General features: G+C 45.0%; 2 protein-coding genes across 9 annotated transcripts in view; both read left to right on the top strand.

Moving 5' to 3' along the window:
- The window catches only part of TCTN2 (tectonic family member 2), a 28,700-nt gene extending 27,117 nt beyond the window's left edge, over positions 1–1,583 (top strand). For all 7 annotated transcript variants that reach the window (XM_053205982.1, XM_027044247.2, XM_053205980.1 and 4 more), the window contains 3 exons: positions 620–745; positions 895–983; positions 1,380–1,583. In XM_053205982.1, coding sequence (XP_053061957.1) covers positions 620–745; positions 895–983; positions 1,380–1,483 — 319 coding nt within the window. In that variant the 3' untranslated portion in view covers positions 1,484–1,583. The remainder of the gene's footprint in view (positions 1–619; positions 746–894; positions 984–1,379) is intronic.
- A 2,478-nt stretch (positions 1,584–4,061) lies between these two features.
- ATP6V0A2 (ATPase H+ transporting V0 subunit a2) overlaps positions 4,062–20,873 on the top strand; it is a 42,505-nt gene continuing 25,693 nt past the window's right edge. Inside the window, exons 1-6 of one of the 2 annotated variants that reach the window (XM_027044240.2) lie at positions 4,062–4,412; positions 10,034–10,112; positions 13,136–13,233; positions 15,211–15,348; positions 16,063–16,151; positions 16,932–17,058. In XM_027044240.2, coding sequence (XP_026900041.1) covers positions 4,296–4,412; positions 10,034–10,112; positions 13,136–13,233; positions 15,211–15,348; positions 16,063–16,151; positions 16,932–17,058 — 648 coding nt within the window. In that variant the 5' untranslated portion in view covers positions 4,062–4,295. The remainder of the gene's footprint in view (positions 4,413–10,033; positions 10,113–13,135; positions 13,234–15,210; positions 15,349–16,062; positions 16,152–16,931; positions 17,059–20,873) is intronic. The other variant, XM_015076017.3, reaches the window with a different exon arrangement.

Here is a 20,873-nt window from a genome sequence, read left to right as displayed (position 1 = left end):
ATGGAATATCCACTGTGTGTGTAATGGTAACTTGTTCTCACAAGTATTTGTGAAGCTGTGTGTGAGGGATTCTGCGGGGTCTCTTGGGGGGACAGAGATGAGCAAGGGGTGCTTTGTGCTGAGCACGGTTGAAATCCGTGAAAGTAATAATCCACTGGGGTACATGATGGGGAGGGCGTCTCCCAAAGGGGAGTTGGGTGCGGGTGCTGGAACAAGAGCAAAGGGGGGATGCTGGATAGGCAGCAACGGCAGACGTTAACCACCAGACACACCCAGTAGTGCTCTGCTAAGAATGACGCGGTGCGTGTGCACGTGACACGTGACACGTATAAAGGCGCCTTCGTACTGCGCCTTGCACTTGGAAAATCCTCCCAAATGGTTAGCTGTTGTTCTTATTCTCATATTGTTTATTACTGTAGCTGGGTGATCGGCCTATGAGGTGCTCCTCTCTCTCTGTGCTATTAGAAATTTTACATCATCCAAAGAGGGGGACAAATTACTAGAATTTGAACGTTTTTAAAGAGAATCCCAATTTATATTGTTGCTGTCAGTTACCTGATGCTCTTAACAGATTAGAAACGATTGGTGGATGTGTTACCTGCAAATCTTTTCCTCCCAGGCTCTCCCTAGTGAACTGGCAGTTCCAGTGTGGGCTTACTTGTGAAGATAAGGCCGACCTTTTCCCTGTCAGTGCGTCCGTCCAGTTTATTAAGATACCTGCACAGTTACCCCGTCCACCAACAAGGTAAACCGGTTGGCAACCTAAGTTGATGTTATTAGGAAGCAGAAAAATATATACTGGAAAATAAGTTTATTTCTTTCATCAGGTTTTGATGCGTCTCATCAAAAGCATGCTTTGTTGTACCTACTGTAATCTTCTAAAATGTTTTGTAGATTCCAGATCAATTTTACAGAGTATGACTGTAACAGAAATGAAGTGTGTTGGCCACAACTTCTATATCCTGTGACCCGGTATTATCAAGGTAGGGTAAAGCAGATTTCTGGAATGGTTATCATTATGTAATGTGGGGGAGGGGAAGAGAGAGAGGGAGAGAGAGAGAGAATCCTGAGCCGGCTCTACGCTGTCGGTGCGCAGAGCCCGATTCGGGGCTTGACCTCACGAACTGTGAGATCATGACCTGAGCTGAAATCAAGGGTCAGATGCTTAACCAACTGGGCCACCCAGGTGCCCCCATAATATTAAAAAAAAATGTGTCACAGAAAACTTAAAACACATAGAAAAAAGTTAAAAAAAAATTACCAGTAAGGTTACCACTCAGAAATTATCACTATTATTGTTTTGGTTTACTTCTACCTAAATAATTACCAAAAAAGTTAAAAAGTAAGAATTTTGCTTCATTTCATTCATTTTTTTGCAGGGGAGCCTTATTCTCAGTGCATGGCCAAGGGCTTACTATTGGTATCGTTTTTCATGTTAGCTGTGTTCCTCAGTAGCCCCTGGGCCAAAACATGCCAAGTGTGAAATTTCAGCTACCATCTGACTTCTTGCAGACCACAGACTTCAGTGATTTGTTGTACTTCTGTGTACCTCTCTGTAAAATTATAATAAATGCGGTTCTTTATTTTCATAGCAAATTTTTCTTAAGTGCACTGCGAACTTAATCCACACCTGTAACTATCCAGATGTGCAGAGCAATGCAGGAGAGGCGTGCATTCTCACCGCCGGACCAGGCTGAGCAAAATGCATGAGAGGGTCAGCTGGGTAAATAAATATTAGAAGGTTTAGTGTATCACAGGTTTCTAAAGTCAGAGGAATTTTGGTCCAAATAGATTAGTCTTACCTTAGAAAGTTAGTATTTTCTCTAAATTTTTATTTCTGTTGAATTGATTAATTTCCTCTATTCTAAAGAAAGAATTAAAAATCCATAAAGCCTTAAAATGTATATATTATAAAATCTATTATTTTGTGTAAAGACACAAAATAAATTGATGAGGGAGGGGCTGAGGGAAGGAAAGTAATATCGAGAGGAGAGTAAAACAAAATCAGGAGTAAAGGTAAACCTGTGAAAATACACACCAAAGACCTTGCATATAGCTAAGGTAGACCCCTTATTTAGTCTTTAGTTTACAAAAAACCAAGTATGATTAGCTACAGGAATCATAGATGCATGGATTTAAAATAAGCTGGTTTTCAATGAAGGACAGTTTTTCCTAGTTGAGCCTTGACAGAAATTCCTCCTGTGGCTCCTTCCAGGGGGACAAATGGCATGATGCAGGGGTCACTGGGGGAAATGGATGTCTTCAACCACAGCCCTATCGTGGCCACACAGCAAATCTCAGGAGTTTTCTTTGTGGGCCAGATAAATGTAGTCATGTTTCATATGGACTTTGTATACTGTCCGTAAACCTAATTTTGAAAAGTGATTGTCTTCCCTTTTACACGCTGATCGAATTCCTCGTGCCTCCTGACTTCCCAGACACGTTGAATGTGTTGTTGCATTTTCCAATATAAACCTGTGAATCTAGTTCTATTTTTTACTAATTCATATTAAACATGTAACTAATGACATAAAAAATTTCTCCCCCAACACCACTCACTATTTATATTTCATTGAGAAATACTGGATTCCCTTCTGCCGCTCTTTTTCTTTGATTTGGATCTCTGTGGTTGAAGTGATTACATCCTATAGAAGGTGTAAAAAAAATTGTCTTTTGTCAAATAAAAGGAAATGCCCACTGATTAATTAATTGTAGTGATTCAGAAAGTCTTTCTCCGGCAGTTAGTGAATTAGCTCTGGAAAATTAATGACAAATTTCCAAATGACAGATACTTGAGCCTGATTTTGTGGGCTTTGTTACAGTGACTTTTGTAGTTAAGAGGGGAAAAGCACACTTTGGCAGAAAAATGGCATCTGAGGGACCTACTATGTGTTTTTAACTTTTACGTTTATACATTCACATATGCAGTTGAGAAATACTTACTGAGTGGCCACTACATGCTGGACGCTGGAGATACCAAGGCAATGTCCCTTGTCTGGTGGAGCTCACATTCTAGTGGGGGAAAACTGGCAGTAAATACAGACAAGACAATTGCAGACAGTGGTAGGTGTGATGAAGAAAATAAAACAGGATGGGGTGGAGTGGGGTGGGAGATTACCTTAACTAGGCGTCGGGGACAGCCTCAGAAGTTGGAACATTTGAGCTTAGACCCGGAGGAGCCAGCTTTGAGAGGGTGTAGGAGAGGGATGTTCTAGGAAGAGGGAGGAATCAGCAAGTTCAAGCGCACCTACCTGGGATGATAGCGGAAGGCAGGGGCGGCGGAGCAAAGGGAGACCAGGGCTAGGCGATGGAGATGAGCGCTTGAGGGAATAGAGGGGTCAGATCCTGTGGGATCCTGCCGGCCATGCTAAGAAATTTGGATTTTATTTGGAAAGCAGTGGCAAAAGCCAGAGAATTTAAACTGGGCCGCACCAGATTTTCGTCCTGTGTCAGAGATCACTGTAGCTGCCGTGGGGAGGATCCGCAGAGCCGGTGCGGGGGTGGGGAGGCGACAGTGCCGGCGTGCGACCCCGCTTTCTGATCTGCACGGGTGGCGGGACCCGAGAGAACGGCCCGGCGGCAGGAGCCAGCCGCGAACCCAGCAGGAGCCAGCCGCGAACCCACGATGCGGCGTAGTTCCGTTGGTATGAAATGTCCCGAGAGGGCAGATCTGAGATTAGGCTTTCGCGATTGCCGGGAGCTGGGGAGGGAAGGAGTGGGAACTGACTGCGCGGAGCAGGTGGAATCCTTTTCGGGTTGATGGAAATGTTTTAAAAGTGGATCGTGATGACGGCTGCACAACCACTCTGTAACCTTACTAAAAATCACAGAATTGGATACTTCAAATGGGTGAGCTTTACGGCACAAACTCAATGAAACTCATTTTCCAAAGCTCTAAAGAGCTGAGCGAAGGGCCGTTTTCTGCCGGGAGCCTCCGCAGGCGTCCGTCGGCCGCAGGATTTGTGCGGGTTGGCCCAGCCGCGGTCGCCGGCGGCCGTAACTCCGGGCGTCCATTGGTCGGCCGGCGGGGGGCGGGCGCACGCGGGAGGGCGGAACCGGAACCGGCTGTAGCCGGGGGGCGGGGCCTTGCGCGCGCTGTGGCGGCGGCTGCTGGAGCGGGGCCGCGGTGGCAGGACCGGGGGCGGCAGCTGCAGCTCGGAGCCCCATGGTGCGAGGCGGCGGCCAGGCCGCAGGAGGAACCCGAGGCCCCGGTCGCCCCGGCTGACCGCACGGACCCGAGCGGCCCGGAGCCGTCGCCGCCCGTCGGGCCCCGCCGGGGCGCGGGCTGGCCAGCCATGGGGTCCCTGTTCCGGAGCGAGACCATGTGCCTGGCGCAGCTCTTCCTGCAGTCCGGCACGGCCTACGAGTGCCTCAGCGCCCTGGGCGAGAAGGGCCTGGTCCAGTTCCGAGACGTGAGTGTCGCCCGGGAGACGCGGGCCGCACCTGCCCGCCCGGCTCCGCATCCCGCCTTTCTTTCGCTCAGGCCTCCCTTCCGCGGGCTCCTGGGCAGGGGCGCGTCGCTATCTCCGTTTCGCGGGCGGGGAAGCTGGGGCCCGGCTGACCGGCCCGAGCTTCCGCAGAGCGGAGCCCGATCCCAGGGTCCGGGCGTCTGGTCCGCGGCGGCTTTGGCCGGGTTGGTTAGGAACGCTCTGTGTAGGCTTCATCCACTTCGGGTAGTGCCATCAGATGCTCCGGAGCGCCGACTCCGTGCCAGGCACAGCGCTAGACGGGAGGGCAAAATCTGTGAGGCCTTTTGGAGTCCTTCTGGAACTTACGGGGGTGGCGGGGACAAATATTAAGCAAATACGTGAACAAAATGTTTGCTGTGAAGGTAACTACAGTCGGGTGGTCAAGGAAGGCCTCTTTGAGGAGGTGACGTTTAAGCCAGGATGAAGTCTGAATGGGAAAGAGCTGGTCCTGGAAGATCTGGGGGAACAGGGTCCCAGACGGAGGGAACCGAAGGAGCCCAGACCCCGGATTGGGAATGAGCTTGGTGTGAGCACGTGGAGGGGAGGGGGTTTCTGTCGGTTTTGTTCACTGGTGTATGATGTGCATACGGCTGCCTGATAAGGAGTGGGAGTTGTCTTCCCAGCAGGTAGGGATAGACACTTGTTTATGTACGTTTACTTGTTTATTATTTGTTTACACCATGGATTGTCAACCCCCAGGGCCGGGGGCCTCTTCTGACTTGTTCACTCCTGATTCCCCAAGACTTAGCACAGCCCCTGCCATTTGTGGACATTAATAGGCATTTGTTGAATGAAGGAACAAGCCTTTACTGAGCGTTTGCTCTGTTCCAGATAGTGTTTTTCGTGCTAGCAACTCAGTGGTGAGCAAGGTGGACAAGGTCCTTGTGTTCTTGTTGTGCATAGCCTCGGAGGAGACAGATAAACACACTCCGTGGACAGGGATTGTGAAAAGAACAAGGCGTGGAAGGGGAGTATTAAGCAGGATCTAATACTTAGCGATTGAACTGGAAGTCCTTTCAGGGGAGCATTTTATTTCCCGGGCCACAACTTTCGTCTTCTGGTTGTTTCCCTTCATCTCTCTGAGGGGCCCTTCATTTCAAAAGGGAACACCCCTACCCGAGATCTGATATCAGTGACCCTTGGGTCGGTTCCAGAGGAATTACAAGGTCAGGAAGAAAGTCTTGAATGACAGCCGAGGCTGCAGGGAAGGCCCAGATCTCTTCCTGTTTCCTGGAGCCACTTGGGCTTCAGTTCATGGTACCCACTTACCTGGTAGGGGCTGTGATCAGCTGTGAGTAGCACCGGAAGGATTCAGGAAACAGGAGCAAAACTGGCTCCCTTCTGTATAACTGGTAGATTTGTTCCTTCCTGTTAGTGCTCAAGTTGAGAGAGACTGATATTATCAAGCTTAAATCTTAGAGGTTTGAACAAAGGCCCTAATTACAAAGATTCAAGTTTCACTGAGCGCCATTACATTAGGTAGTAGGGTATATTGGGATCCTTATCTGAAAATCAGAGAAAAAAAAAGTGCATATGAAGAGCTCAGCTGTGTGTGTTTGGGTTGACTGTCAAACAGCATGGGTGCCTAGAGTAAAAGCTCCGTAACATCTGACACATTTCTTGCCCCTTTCTGGAATTCCTCACTGACTTTGCCTTCACTCGCTGGGATAACTAACATCAGTCTTTTCTGGCTTGCATAGGCTCTATGATTTTCCCCTTTCGGTACTCCTGAGGGCAAGGAGGCAGGCGCAGGGTTGCTGTAGTGACAGCCCATGAGAAGACTTGGAAAAGAAGGTTATTCCCCTAGCCCAGGGGTCTCAGTGAAGGGCAAGTTCATCTCCCTCTTCTGACGGTCTGCAGTCTAAGAACAATTTTCCCCAGTAGTCCTTGAGCTGCTGGAGTAGGAAGATGACTAGTGTGCGTATCAGGGAAACCTGCACCGGGTAGCCTCTGCTGGTTTTTCTGGGTTGAAGGTTGTTAGCCTCAGGGAGCCTGGGTGGCTCAGTCCGTTGAGCTTCTGACTTGGGCTCGGGTCACGATCTCACGGTTAATGAGTTCGAGCCCCACATCGGGCTCTGCGCCATCAGCGCGGAGCCTGCTTTGGATCCTCTGTCCCCTCTCTCTGCCCCCTACCCTGCTTGCTCTCTCTCAAAAATAAACATTTAAAATAAATAAGTAAATAATTAAAAAAAATTATAGGTTGAAGGTTAGTCTTGAAATGAGTCTACATTAAAATACACTATAGTTCCCCCCATCTGTGGAGATGCGTTCCAAGACCCCCAGTAGGTGGGTTGCTATCCGAAACCGCGGAACCGCGGATCGTACTGAATGTTGTCCATATTGTATCTCTTCCTGTGCATACGTACTGTGGCCCACTGTAATTCATAGCTCAGGCACTGTCAGAGATTGACAGCAATAGAACGATTATGAAATGTACCGTAAGAACAATTATGTGAATGTGTTTGCGAGGATATATGTGAGTTACATCTCTTGTCAGTTTATCTTCTTGTCCTGTACTCACCCCTCTTCTTTCGATGATGTGAGACGATAAAACGTCCATGTGACAAGAGGAAGCGAGGCGAATGATGTAGGCACTGGGCCGTGATGTGGCACTGCTATTGACCTGGGGAAGTGCCAGAAGGGGGATTGTCTGCTTCGCCACCAGGGTTGACCGCGGGCGTCTGAGACCCTGGAAAGGCTAAACTGTGGACAAGGGGCACTACTGTGCTTCCTGTCATTGGCCTAGACGTAGGGTGACATTGCCTCCCTAAAAAGAAAACAGAAACGAGATTCTGTAAAAGAAACCGCGCGGCAGAAAAAGCCAGGTGACATCTGTGAGACGGTGGGGGTGGTGTGTGTCACACCCAAATACGTTTGTATTGTTGCCGCAGAAATTGGCCTCCTCATAAAGAGTCTACTGTTTGTGGAACCACCATGTCCACGTGGAGTTCGCCAGTGTTTGATGTTGAAGAAAAAAAGCCCTGAAATGGGGCAGTGCTGTCGTCTGTAGACCGCTTGGGATGCATCGCTTCCTTTTCATTCTGGGCTCTGCGGATTGTGCCTGAGTCATGACGAACTTGAAAGCGGTTACTTGAGATTAGTGTGATCCCAGAAATGAGTGTGAATGTGACAAGCAGAAGTGAAATGGGAATTTTTGTCTTCTGGTTAATCCTTTTAAAAAAATTAGAAAAACTGAACGAGAACTGAGCCTTTGGGGTCGACTCTTCCCGGTTTGGGCAGTTTCATGGCAAGCTCTTGTCTAATTGTGGTTTCTGAGAGTGCCCAACATAAGTGATGGGGTGCAGGAAAGATAAAATTCTTTCCTTCAATGCCTTCCAACACGAGTGATCACTGTAACCTTTTTTTGTTATAAAATAATAAATGTCCATTGTGGGAAATTTAGAAAACCTAAGAATAAGATACTAATCTCTATGATCCTATTATCTAGAAATAAACACTCCAACTTTTTCGTTAATATTGGTTTAACATTATTTTTCTAATAATGTTTTAAAGTGTACGTATATACGTATTTTCATATAATTGGAACCACACTGAACATATCTTTAATTTTTTCCAGACACAAATCAGAACTGATTTCCTCATTACATTTTCTTTCACTATATATATATATATATATATGTATATATATATATATGTGTATGTATATATACATGTGTGTGTATTTTATTGTTTTAAGCTTTGTATTAGAAGTTAAGTAGAGGGAAGAGTGGGAACAGTGAGTTCCTGTGGACCTGTAACATAAATTCATGGCCCCTCATTGCAGCCTTCCACCTCCAGACAAAATCTGTCCCTCCCCTCTCAGACCACATTATTCTGAAGCAAATCTCGTGTGTATAATTTCTTTCATAAATATCTCCATAATTATCTCTAAAAAGTAAGGACAGTTAAAAATCATAACTACAGGGACTCCTGGGTGGCTCATTTGGTTAGGCGTCTGACTTTAGTTAGGCTTGGTTAGGCTTAGGTCATGCTCTCACAGATTGTGAGTTCGAGCCCCATATTGGGCTCAGTGCTGACAGATCTGAGCTTGGAACCTGCTTCGGATTCTGTGTCTCCCTCTCTCTCTGCCCCTCCCCCACTTACAGTCTGTCTCTTTCTGTCTCAAAAGTAAATGGTAAAAAGAATAAAATCATAACCACAATATCATTATTATACTTAAATTTTTATGTAATAATTTCCATTTTTTAAATGTTTATTTTTGAGAGAAAGAGACAGAGTGTAAGTGGGGGAGGAGCAGAGAGAGAGGGAGACACAGAATCTGAAGCAGGCTCTAGGCTCTGAGCTGTCAGCACAGAGGCCAGTGCGGCATTCGAACATGGGACCAGTGAGATCATGACCTAGGCCAAAGTCGGATGCTCACTGACTGAGCCACCCAGGCGCCCCTATAGTTTCTATTTTTTTTTAAGTTTTAAGTAACCGCTGCACCCAACATGGGGCTCGAACTCACGACCCCGAGGTCGAGTCATACGCTCTTCCGACTGAGCCAGCCAGGTGTCCCAATAATGATTTCTTAATAGAATCCAATACCTCAGTCATTTAAGACATAATTAAGAAAAACTTTTTTTAACGTTTATTTAACATTTATTAATGTTGAGAGATACAGAGTGCGAGTGGGGAAGGGGCAGAGAGAGAGGGAGACACAGAATCCGAAGCAGGCTCAGGGCTCTGAGCTGTCAGCACACAGCCCGACGCGGGGCTCAAACTCACGAACTGTGAGATCTCGACCTGAGCTGACGTCGGACGCTTAACCGACTGAGCCACCCGGGCGCCCCTAAAACGTAAGTTTTAATAAGGGCATAATAATCAGTTATACGAACCATAATTTTTATACCCCTTTATTGATCTGTATCATAGAATTCACCCATTTCAAGTGTACATTTCATTGTTTTTTTAGGAAATTGACTTAGGCGTCCATCAGCACGATCCAGCGTTAGTAGAACATTATATCCCCCAGTAAGGTCGCTTGTGCTTACATACAGTTAATCCCCAGACCTGCCTCCAGCCCCAGGCAGTCACTGGTCTACTTTCCACCTCTAGATTTGCCTTTTCGGGACATTTCATGGAAAGGGAATTGCGCCGTATGTGGCCTTTAGTGCCTTCTTGAAAGACACACTCGCATTGTTTCTGAGAGTCATCGCGGTGTTTGGTGCGTCAGTGGGGTGTTCCTCTTGATCGCCGAGCAGTGTGCTAAGGTTTGCGTGTGGACCATAAGCTCTTTGACCAATTTTGTATTGTTAATAATTTTTTCTTCTATCCCTGAGGTTGACGTTCTTCTTGGTAAGTTTTTGTAGGTATCCATAGGTTTTTGCTTAGGTTAATTTTCTTCATGGGATGTTTCTGGGCCAAAGGGTATTTTTCAGGCTTTTTTTGGTAACAGTTGCCAAGCCGCTTTCCAGAAAAGCTGTGTTGGTTCCCACTCCCATCCAGTTAGTGTGTGAGGATGTACTTTTCCCTAAAGCCTTGCCCATCATATTTTATTCTTAAAATCACATTTACCTGTACATTTCAGAAATTTCAGAGCAAATTTTTCATCCTTTTCTCAGCTCAACCAGAATGTAAGTTCCTTCCAAAGAAAATTTGTTGGTGAGGTGAAGAGGTGTGAAGAACTAGAACGAATATTAGGTAAGTTTTATTTTATTTTATTTTGTTATTTTGGGGGGTTAAGTTTATTTTACTAACTTAATTATTTGTATATAAGCAAGCCTTGTTCACTTTAGAAAAATTAGAAAATATAGGCCAGCAAAAAGGAAAAAAGAATTCACCATCCTGTACTTTTTACTCTTTACCTATAAAAGTAAGGATTCACATATATAACTATCAGGCTGTTTTGTTGTCAGCTGTTTCTCAGGAAGTCCTGTAACAACTTTTCGTATCAATAAACAGATGGACCCCTCATCATCTTTTTTTTTTTTAAGTTTATTTATTTATTTTGAGAGAGAGAGAGACGTGGGAGGGGCAGAGAGAGAGGAAGAGAGAGAATCCCAAGCAGGCTCTGTATCAGCAGTGGAGAGGGACCATGACCTGAGCTGAAACCAACAGTAGGTCACTTAACTGAGCCACCCAGGCACCCTAGACGCAGCATCATTTTTAATGGCTGCCTAGTATTTCATGAGATTAATATGTTATAATTTATAATGTGTAGCCAATCCCTTGTAGTTTATCATAATTGAAGACATTGTATACATGTTACTTAAAATTGTACCAAAGATCAAGGGAGGCATGAAATGACAGATTGGCTTTGTTTGCAAAGGTGTTAGATCAGTGGTCCCTTGATGGTTAAGCTTCACAGCTCAGTAGCTCAAGGCCACTTACTTTATCTGTAAAATCTTTACCATCTTAGCCTAAGATAGTCATCACTATCAATTCCAGTGTGAAGTTCTGACCGAAATGGGGGGAGGGAGAGGATGATTGCATACCACCTACTGAAGTACAAAACTTTTTTTTTTTTAGGAGGATGAAAGAGGGGTGCCTGGGTGGCTGAGTCAGTTAAGCGTCTGACGTGGGCTCAGTTCATGATCTAAGAGTTAGTGAGTTCGAGTCCTGCTGCGCTGACAGCTGAGAGCCTGCAGCCTGCTTCGGATTCTGTGTCTCCCTCACTCTGCCCCTCCCCTGCTTGCACTCTTTCTCTCTCTCAAAAATAAATAAACATTAAGAAAAAAAAAAGAAGGATGAACAGAAAAACATGGGGATGAGTGAGCCAAGGAAGGGACAGAATATGACTTTCGAAGTAACTTTTTAAAAAAATTTTATTTACATACATATATATATATGTGTGTGTGTATATATATATATACACATACATATATATGCATGTATATGTACATATATATGTATGTGCGTATATGTACATATATATACGTACGTGTATGTGTATATGTACATACATATGTACATGTGTATATGTACATATATGTACATATATGTATGTGTGTATATGTACATATATGTGTATGTATGTGTGTATATATACATACACACATATATACACATATATATACATACATATACATACATACATACATATATATATACATACATATATATATATATATGTATTTATTTATTTAGAGAGGGAGAGAGAATCCCAAGCAGGCTCCCTGCTGTTATCACAGAGCTGAACACAGGGCTCAGTCTCACAAACTGTGAGATCATGATCTGAGCTGAAGTTGGATGCTTAACCACCTGAGCCACCCAGGTGCCCCTGGAATGATTCCTAATAGCTAATATTTATTGTGGATCTTTATCTTTTTGAAATTTATTTTATTTTTTTTTATTTGAGAGAGAGGGAGGGGGAGGAGCAGAGTGAGAATGAGAGACAGAGAGAGAGACAGAGAGACAGAGAGAGAGACAGAGAGAGAGAGAGAGAGAGAGATTGAATCCCAAGCAGGCTCCATGCCCAGTGCAGAGCCCAATACGGGGCTTAATCCCACAACCCTCAGATCATGACCTGAGCCGAAATCAAGAGTCAGATACTCAACCAAGTGAGCCATGCAGGCACCCTGGATTTTATGGTTTAATTGGAGATTTTTAAGGCCAAAACACTTTTAATGATCTGAAATCTATTCCTTGCATATTGTTTGAAGTCCTAGTTCCTTGTGTGGATCGTGTACGATAGAGTGACATCATATTCCTTTCTTTGCAATATAGTGAGTCCTTGGGCAGGTCGTGGATTAGGAATGAGGTTTTTAAAGGCAGTGACAGCACATTAGGCACGTATAGGGCTTTTTATAGCTTAAACTGTTTCAAAAAGCATATAGACTTCAAAAAGGAAAACAGATTTCCCAAGTAAATTAGGTTTAATTGGTGAAACGATTTGTATCCCATTTCCGGAAACCTCTTAAGCCCCGTGCTTCCTTTGCTATCCTGTTAGGGAGACATCCTCACCTTTCTGTTTCTTTCTCTCTCAATAAAATAACTAGTAACCCTTCTCCAAGATATTCTGTCCGGTTATGAGTTTACCAGGCGTTGTGACTTGCATCCTAAGAACAAGGATGCTTCATGGCATTGAAAATGTAAACTGAAGAAATTCAGTTAATTTTGCCTGGATCACTGCGAGTTTTATGAATCTGGCTGTTGACATAAGTAGGGAAGCAGCACGGATTGTTGTGAGTCCGAACAGCCTGGCCAGCGCGGAGCTCTCCGGAGAGCCTGGCTCTCTGCCCTGTGCCCTCAGGGCTCCGAGCACTGCTAGAGGCTGTGCTTCTGGGGGATACTTACTTCCTCCTGACGGCACCTGCCAGGGAGTCCCGCTGCTGTCTCCGGTGGGGACGATTCTAGGTCTATCCCTGGCTTATCCTGCACTTCCGAGTGTGTCTCATCTGCAGGTACAGAAACAGCTGCGACTCCAGAGTTCTTTAACTAGGGTCTCAGACATAAAGGAGACTTGGGGGATTTCAGGGAATGTTTGTCAGGTTATTGTCGATCTTGTCACTGCGTGCTCACCTCTGTAGGTGGTATTATTTTGTAGATCTTTGGAAGCGAGGTTGTAAAAGGCTTTTTATAAGTCAGTTGGAGTAAGCAAGACTTCTGTGCATTCAGACATTAATTTTGAGGCGACCCAGGAATGGTTGGGATGGAAAATGTTCTGACTGAAATGTCTTAGAGTGGGTTTTTGAGTCTAATTTGTTTACCTTTTATTCCCACAGCATATTTGGTACAGGAAATTAATAGAGCTGATATTCCCCTGCCTGAGGGAGAGACCAGTCCTCCAGCACCCCCTCTGAAACAAGTCCTAGAAATGCAGGTAATGTGTTTCTGAATAAGCTGTTTTAGGTCGCTGATCGCAGACACTGCTTGTCTACTGAGTTTATATCGTCCAGGGCTTGTCGGGTTTTCTTCTCAAAACCATGGAATGAAAACTAAAGAACAATGCTATGGTTAGCCCTCCAAGTTTTGTTTTTTCTGTGTTTTTTGTTTTGAGAGAGGGGAGGGGCACAAGTGAATGAGGGGCAGAGAAAGAATTCCAGGAGGGGTAGAAGGAGAGAGAGAAAGAGAGACAGAGATAGAGAGAGAGAGACAGAGAAGTGGGGCTTGAACTCAACTGAAGCGGGATTCGAGCTCACCTGATGTAGGACTCGAATTCACGAGCTATGAGATCATGACCTACCGAAGTTAGATGCTTAGCAACTGAGCCACCCAAGTGCCCAGCCCTCCAAATTTTAAGTGTAATTTAGTTTTCTTGTAAAATGTAAGATGCACGCTCCCTTTCCAGCTGGTGTTGAGCTGAAGCTAATGAAAATTGAGTTGTGAAATGGGGTGCTTAGTCAGGTAATGTTTCTGAAAGTACGTTCCGGGCTTATCCGGGCTTTAGCATGCCTCTCCTGGCGTGAGTAAGGGAATCTTCAGTCCTGGACCCTTTGCCTTCTGCCAGACTCACGGACCTCCCCTCTGATGCTCAGAAGCTAGTATGAAGGTGATAGGTTATTCCAGGTCAGCAGCAAACAATACCTTGTCCCTGAGTTCAGTGTCTCAGGGATACAGCGTTCCCCCCAAGAACCCTGCCTTGTCTTGTTAGCGCCCCTGTGACTTATCCCCCGAGGTTTGTGTTGATCATCTGATAGTTCATCGCACTGGGAACTAGACTAGAGCCCCTTAGAGCTCTTCTGAAACAATCAGTATTGTGTAGCCAGGACCATTCCATGGCTGGCCGCTCTGTTTATCTGGGAGGAAGTCATTTAACATTTGTTATATGAGTGGACTTGAGAGAGAATTGTACAATCAGATGAGTTGAAAGCGGTCATCTGGTTTGGCCTGTTTGATGGGTTGTTTGTGATATAATGACAATTTCGGTGATTGCTGAGTATTTATAGTTTTCGTAAAAGGCAGAGCACAAATAATGGAGGTAGTATGTCAAGGGATTTGTTTGCATACAAGTTTTCAGTGAGTCAGGGATTTGGTCTACAGATCTCTGCCTCTGTTGTTCAAATACTTAAGTATTGTTAAAGAAAGATGCCTGCGGTGTAATTGATTATGAAAGAAGATTCGATCTCAGGGCATCCTTCAGCCCAATTAATCGTATAAGCACAACTTAAACATGTAGACTCTTTTTTTTTTTTAACTTTTAATTTTTTTTTTTTTTTTTACTGTTTATTTTTGAAAGAGAGAGAAGGAGAGTATGAGCGGGGGAGGGGCAGAGAGAGAGGGAGACACAGAATCCGAAGCAGGCTCCAGGCTCTGAGCTGTCAGCACAGAGCCCGACACGGGGCTCGAACTCATGAACTGCAAGATCATGACCCAAGCCGAAGTCGGATGCTTAGCCGACTCAGCCACCCAGGCGCCCCTATACATGCAGCCTCGTAACTAGAGGCTGGGAATATTTATGCTCCGAAAAGGTGACCTCAGTTTTTTTCTGTGTTGCAAATAAACGGAAATGTAGACTTGAAAGAAGGAGACTGTTTGATGTGTGACAGTGGGTAAGCAGATGAAGGAAAATCCACACAAGTGGTGGGGGCTGAGATCAGGCCAGACCAGCCCAGGGTACCGTGAGTCATCACCTGCGACACCACCATCGTGTGTGGTGTCAGCTTCTTAGGAGTTCCCTGAATCAGTACGAAACCATAAATGATGGACCTTTAAAATCTCTGCATGCTTCCGTATCCCTGTCCGACTATCGGATTCTGGCTTGTTAAGCCCTGTCCTGGCTCTAGTGAGTGTGTGAAAAAATGACGAAACTACACTTGGAACGGACCTGTCCTCTTAAGTAACTGCCCTTTTGTTTTAGGAGCAGCTGCAGAAGCTCGAGGTTGAGCTGAGAGAAGTCACCAAGAACAAGGAGAAACTGAGGAAGAACCTGCTTGAACTGATTGAGTACACTCACATGCTCAGAGTGACAAAAACCTTCGTTAAACGAAACGTGGAGGTACTGACCACACACGTGAGGAAGTGCATTTCTTTTGTAAAACTCTCGTTCCCGTAAGGTTTCTCTTTCAGCTATTAGTTATTAAACAGGTTCATTTTGATCTTAGCTTTATTTTTCAGTCGGATTATACGACATGAAAAAAAAAAGTGTTTACCCGTGTTGGTTGATTTAGCGATAACGATACTTCCTATTTGTAAAATCTTTAGTTTTTAGTTGAAAAAAATCTTTTTATGTTCATGAGGGAAAAAAATGGGAAAGTAGAGTTTGAGCTCTAAAATTTAGGTATTTTTTTTCTTTTTCTTCACCAAATTACTAAGAGTAAAAGAATTAACAAAAAAGTCTTTGTAAGAGTAGAAACAGTCTACATAATAGTCTGTCCTCAGCTGAGTAGGGAGGGGAGTCTGTTCTGTCAGGGCCGTTTCGTTTGGCGTGGTGACATCTGACTGAGCACTCTGTCTCCAAGCGAGGCAGCGACATAAATTGTAACTATATCTCTAGTGAACGACTTCAAGTAGCTGATAAAAAAAGGGACGGGGCAATGATCGTTTTTATTTACCAGAGCTGTGTTCCACGTCTAAGTCTAAGTTGTCTTGGGGTGTCGGTGTCCAGATCTGGCACCCAGTTAGGATGCCCTATAAACTTGTTTGGAAACATGACTTGGGAAATAAAGTGTCACTTTTAATAAGGCACACTTGGTTTCATATTTCTTTGTAGTTTGAACCTACTTATGAAGAATTCCCTCCCTTAGAGAATGATTCCTTGTTGGACTACAGCTGTATGCAGAGGCTGGGAGCAAAACTGGGGTAGGTGACAACCACTGGGGCGGGGTGGGGGGGGCAGCGAGCATCACTGTCCTTGTCGTCAGTGGAGGGATGAGAGCTACCATTTGAAGGCCTGTGATGGAGTGAAAGAAAGTGCATGTCTGTTTAAGAAAACACTGTACTCCTGTATTTGCTGAGTTGGATTATTCAGCTGTATTGACTTTTTAGCTAAATACCATGGGGATTTCTTCTTTCAGTATAATGAGCTGGAAAGAAGGAACGTTTATGCCATTCAGTGTTATATCAATAAGCCTACAATAATAGGTCAGTGACGCATCAAGTCCTGTTTTGTTTGGTGGAAACATAGGGGCTAAACTGAGTTGGTTAATTAATTGATTTTTTAATTTTTTTAAAACGTTTATTTATTTTTGAGAGAAAGAGAGAGAGACACACACAGAGCGTGAGTCGGGGGGGAGGGCAGAGAGAGATGGAACACAGAATCCGAAGCAGGCTCCAGGGTCTGAGCTGTCAGCACAGAGCCCAGCGAGAGGCTCGAACTCCAGAACCGTGAGATATGACCCGAGCCAAAATCAAGAGTTGGACACTTAACCAACTGAGCCACCCAGGCGCCCCAGCTATACATTTTAAAGGATGTTTCAAAAATTTTTGACCCAGCATTTTAGATATTTTGCATTTGGAGGGCTTTGCAGATACCCTTTTCACCATTTTTCCAGAAATGAAAGTCTTCATTTCTCCTTTTAATGCAATTTGAGGATTCAATTGCTTTTCAATTGACTACCGGTTGCTTTTATTGTCTCATAGGTTTGTATCTGGCCTAATTAACCAAGGGAAAGTTGAAGCATTTGAGAAAATGCTGTGGAGGGTCTGCAAAGGGTATACCATCGTGACCTATGCAGAACTGGATGAGCCCCTCGAGGACCCTGAAACTGTGAGTCGATATCCCGATCACCTTTTAACCATGACAGACTGGCAGCAGAGTTGGGGGCGCAGTGCACAGGGAGCCGCTTGAGAGTGGGGTGTTCACCTGATGGCTTATCATCCTCGAGTACCTTCAGGTGTAGTTCTAAAGTCTAGGACTTTCTCCTCGATGGCAGCTGGGAAATTACCGCAGACACGTTGCTACTGTCCGAGCCTCAGACCCCATTGAGGTTTCCCCCGTCGTACCACAGTCCCTTTTATAGCAGACAGTCTAGTTTTGAATCACAGTTTGGATCTAATTGTCACGTCTCTTTGGTCTCCTTCATCCTGGGACAGTTTCTCAGTCTTTTCTTGACTTCCACGACCTTGACATTTGAAAATGATTATAGATCAGTTGTTATTGTTTTGTAGAATGTCTCTGCATTTGGGTTTGTCTGCTGTTTTCCCAGGATTAGATTCAGGTCGTGCGTCTTTTGCAGGAGTGATGCTATGTTCTCCTCCCTGCATCCTCGTGGGCTCACGATTTAGTTTGTCCCATTGCTGGTAACGTCGCTTTGATCACTTGGCCGAGGTGGTGACTCCTCGACTTCACTGTGAAGTCACTCCTTTTCCTTATAATTAATAAGTGTTTTAGGGGAAGTGCTTTGAAACTCTGTACCTATCCCATTCCTTACCAGATTTTCAGTTCTTTGTTTCCCATTTGATTCAATGAATTATACTCTTACTGTAATTATTTATTTTGATATTAAAATTCTCTAGATTTGGCCACTCGGGGCCCATTCAGGCTGGCTGTTATGTCCTTTTTTCTGTGCTGCCATCATTTTTGGAGCACTTGTGCTTTTGAGCACAACAAGCTGTCCAGATTCATTTTGTAATCCCCTCACACAGCCGTGGAATCGGCCATTTCTCTGCGAGCCTGGTACTCTTTAGTGGAGAATGGTATTTAGAAGCCAAGGTGTAGTCTCTGGATATGCCCGTTGTTAATTGAGGAGTTGTGTTCCCCAGTCTGTCACTGGACAGCTCTAGGGTGCGCGCGCACGCACACACACACACACACACACACACACACACACAACTTTATTTCTGGGCCTGTGCGTACATACTGAAAACTGTGAGTTCGCATCCAATTCCAATCCAACACCACAGAATTCAGTCTCAGTTCCTCCATTTCTGTTTTTGTAACGTTTTCCTTTGATGGTGAGAAACTCGGCTCCTGTTGTTGTGGTATTTTTACTTATTTTCAGTCCTCTCGCCTGTAACCGACCTTCCCGTCAGTGTCTCATTTTTGCCACCCCCACATCCCCCTGTGCGGAGCCCTGAGTTCCCCATGCCAGGTGGGCCCCTGGTGTGGGTGCCCTCCTCACCCTGCCTGGGCCGCTCCCCTACGTAGATGCTCTGCCCACCTTGCTTCAGCTCTGGATTTGCCCAGGCCATTTTTGGTCTTCGCCTCCTTCTGGGTCCATCCCTGCACATGCACTTAAGGCTTTAGGACTGAATTATTCAGGAAGGGAAGCAGAGGGGCAGGAGAGAGAAAGAGCCATCATCACTTTTTAAAATCTCTATGATTTTTTTTTTTTTTTTTAGATTTTACAATAAAAATAACTATTTGCTCTAAATGAGGATGAACTGATCTATTAAAGGTAGAAGAGGAACTTTAGCTTCTTAATTTTGAGGAAAGGGTTTGTGGGTTGTTTTTGTTTTTTTGTTTTTTTTTTCTAAATTTGCCTCAGGAATTTTGGCTGTAAGATTACTGTATGTCCCATAGTAGTTGTGACACATAAAGAGGAATTTGGCTGTGAAATGGATTTTCATAAACTTTAGCCTGAAAAAACCACGCATGTTTAACCTAATGTGTGAAAATCTAATCAGTCAAGTTGTTGATTAACCGTCCACCTGTGATCCTTTCTACTCTTTTGTGGCTCCTGTAGCTGCCACTAGCAATCTGTTTCTTTGTCCTTCAACCGTGACCTTTATGACCTCTGTATGTAAAATTGAAGAGAGAAACCATTCTGCAGTGGCATTACCTATTCTTTTGAGCTTTTTCTTTTCCTTTATTTTATAATTATTTTTTTTAATTATTATTTTTTTTAATGTTTATTTATTTTTGAGACAGAGACAGAGCATGAACAGGGGAGGGGCAGAGAGAGAGGGAGACACAGAATCAGAAGCAGGCTCCAGGCTCTGAGCCATCAGCCCAGAGCCCGAGGTGGGGCTCGAACTCACGGACCGCGAGATCGTGACCTGAGCTGAAGTCGGACGCGCAACCGACTGAACCACCCAGGCGCCTCTATTATTTTTTTTTAAAGAGAGAGAGGGAGAGGGGCAGAAGAAAGAGAGATTGAGAGAGGAAGAATGCAGATGAATCTTAATCAGGCTCTGTGCTCAGCTCACCTGGGAGCCTGATGATGGGCTTGACCCCACAACCATGAGATCATGACCTTAGCCAAAATCAAGAGTCAGATGCTCAACTGACTGAGCCACCCAGGCGCCATTGAGCTTTTTCTTTATTAAGAGGACCTATCAGTCATTCTCATGCAGAACTTTCATTCATATTACAATTTTTTTCTATATATTTCTAAGCTCTTTTATGGCAGGCTTTTACCAGCTATGTGAAAAGGCATTAAGTACCTGTGAAGAAAGAGAAGTGGATTAGAGAGATGTATATCCTGAAAATACAGCAATTTCTCCATAATTACAAAAGAGATGCATGCTGGTTGTAGAAAATTGGGAACAGTACCGAAAACGTGAAGGGGAAAATCTATCCCCTGTGGTCCTGTTCAGAAAGAGCCACTGCTGACATTTCAGTCTGTTATTCTTTTAGTGCTTGTTCTGGGTGTTCGGTTTGGCAACTTCTTCTCCGGTTCTAGGATTTGTGTGTTCTGATCCCTTAGTGTCATTACCGACCCCAGAGCTTATTTCTGGCCATTTTCCCCTTGTTGGTCTGGTTTCTAGATGCAATGCTGGACTCCGGCGATTTCACTGGGTTTTATGATTTGTATTTCGTGTTGTGAACTGTCCCTGTACCTTCTTACGCCCGAGGTGGTTGACATGGTACTCTTGTTAAAATTGTTATGGAATCTTCGAGGTCAGGTATACTATAAATGCCGTTTCTTTCTTCCCCTTGTTTTGTTTCTTCAATTACTTATTTTGAAATAATTTCACTTTACAGAAAAGTTGCCAGAAGAGAACAGAGACTTGTCATATCCCTTCACCCACATTTCCCTGTCGTTAACAGGTTCCCACATTTGCTCTGTCACCCGTGTGCTCTCTCTGTGAGTCTCCCCGTTTTCTCTAGGCTCTTTGCACACTTTCTACAAGGAAGCCATAGACTCTGTCACCCCCGGGGTCACTCCAGTGCGGGTACCCCCAAGCAAGGACACTCTTCCACAACCACGGGGGGCCCCTCCGAAAGAGGGAAAGAGCACGGGTGTAGCTCTTTTGAACACTCCGAACTTGCCGTGCCCACCTCCCAGCAGTTTGCCTTTCTTCCTTCCTGATCCAGCACCTTCCCCGGGTCTGTAGTCGCGTCTGGAACAGGCTGACCCCATCCCTCTGGGCCACTTGATGTTTTCATCACCACCAGACTCAGGCCATATGTTCTTGGCAGAGACACCTTGGAAGTGACGCTCTGGCCATCTCAGCGCATCTCGTCAGGTGCGGGCCTGTAACGTCGACCTGGTCACGTGGCCGTCTGCCGGGTTCCTCCGCTTTCATGGCATTGTGTTGCCTTTTGTGATTGATTAGTAGCTTGGAGGGAGGTATTCCAAGTGGTGCTAGTGTCCTGATCACCAGCCTGCCCACCACCTGTAGCGACCATTGACGGCC

The sequence above is a fragment of the Acinonyx jubatus genome, chromosome D3 (genome assembly GCF_027475565.1).
Source record: "Acinonyx jubatus isolate Ajub_Pintada_27869175 chromosome D3, VMU_Ajub_asm_v1.0, whole genome shotgun sequence".
NCBI classification, from domain to species: domain Eukaryota; kingdom Metazoa; phylum Chordata; class Mammalia; order Carnivora; family Felidae; genus Acinonyx; species Acinonyx jubatus.
This window is presented reverse-complemented; position numbering and strand designations above follow the sequence as displayed.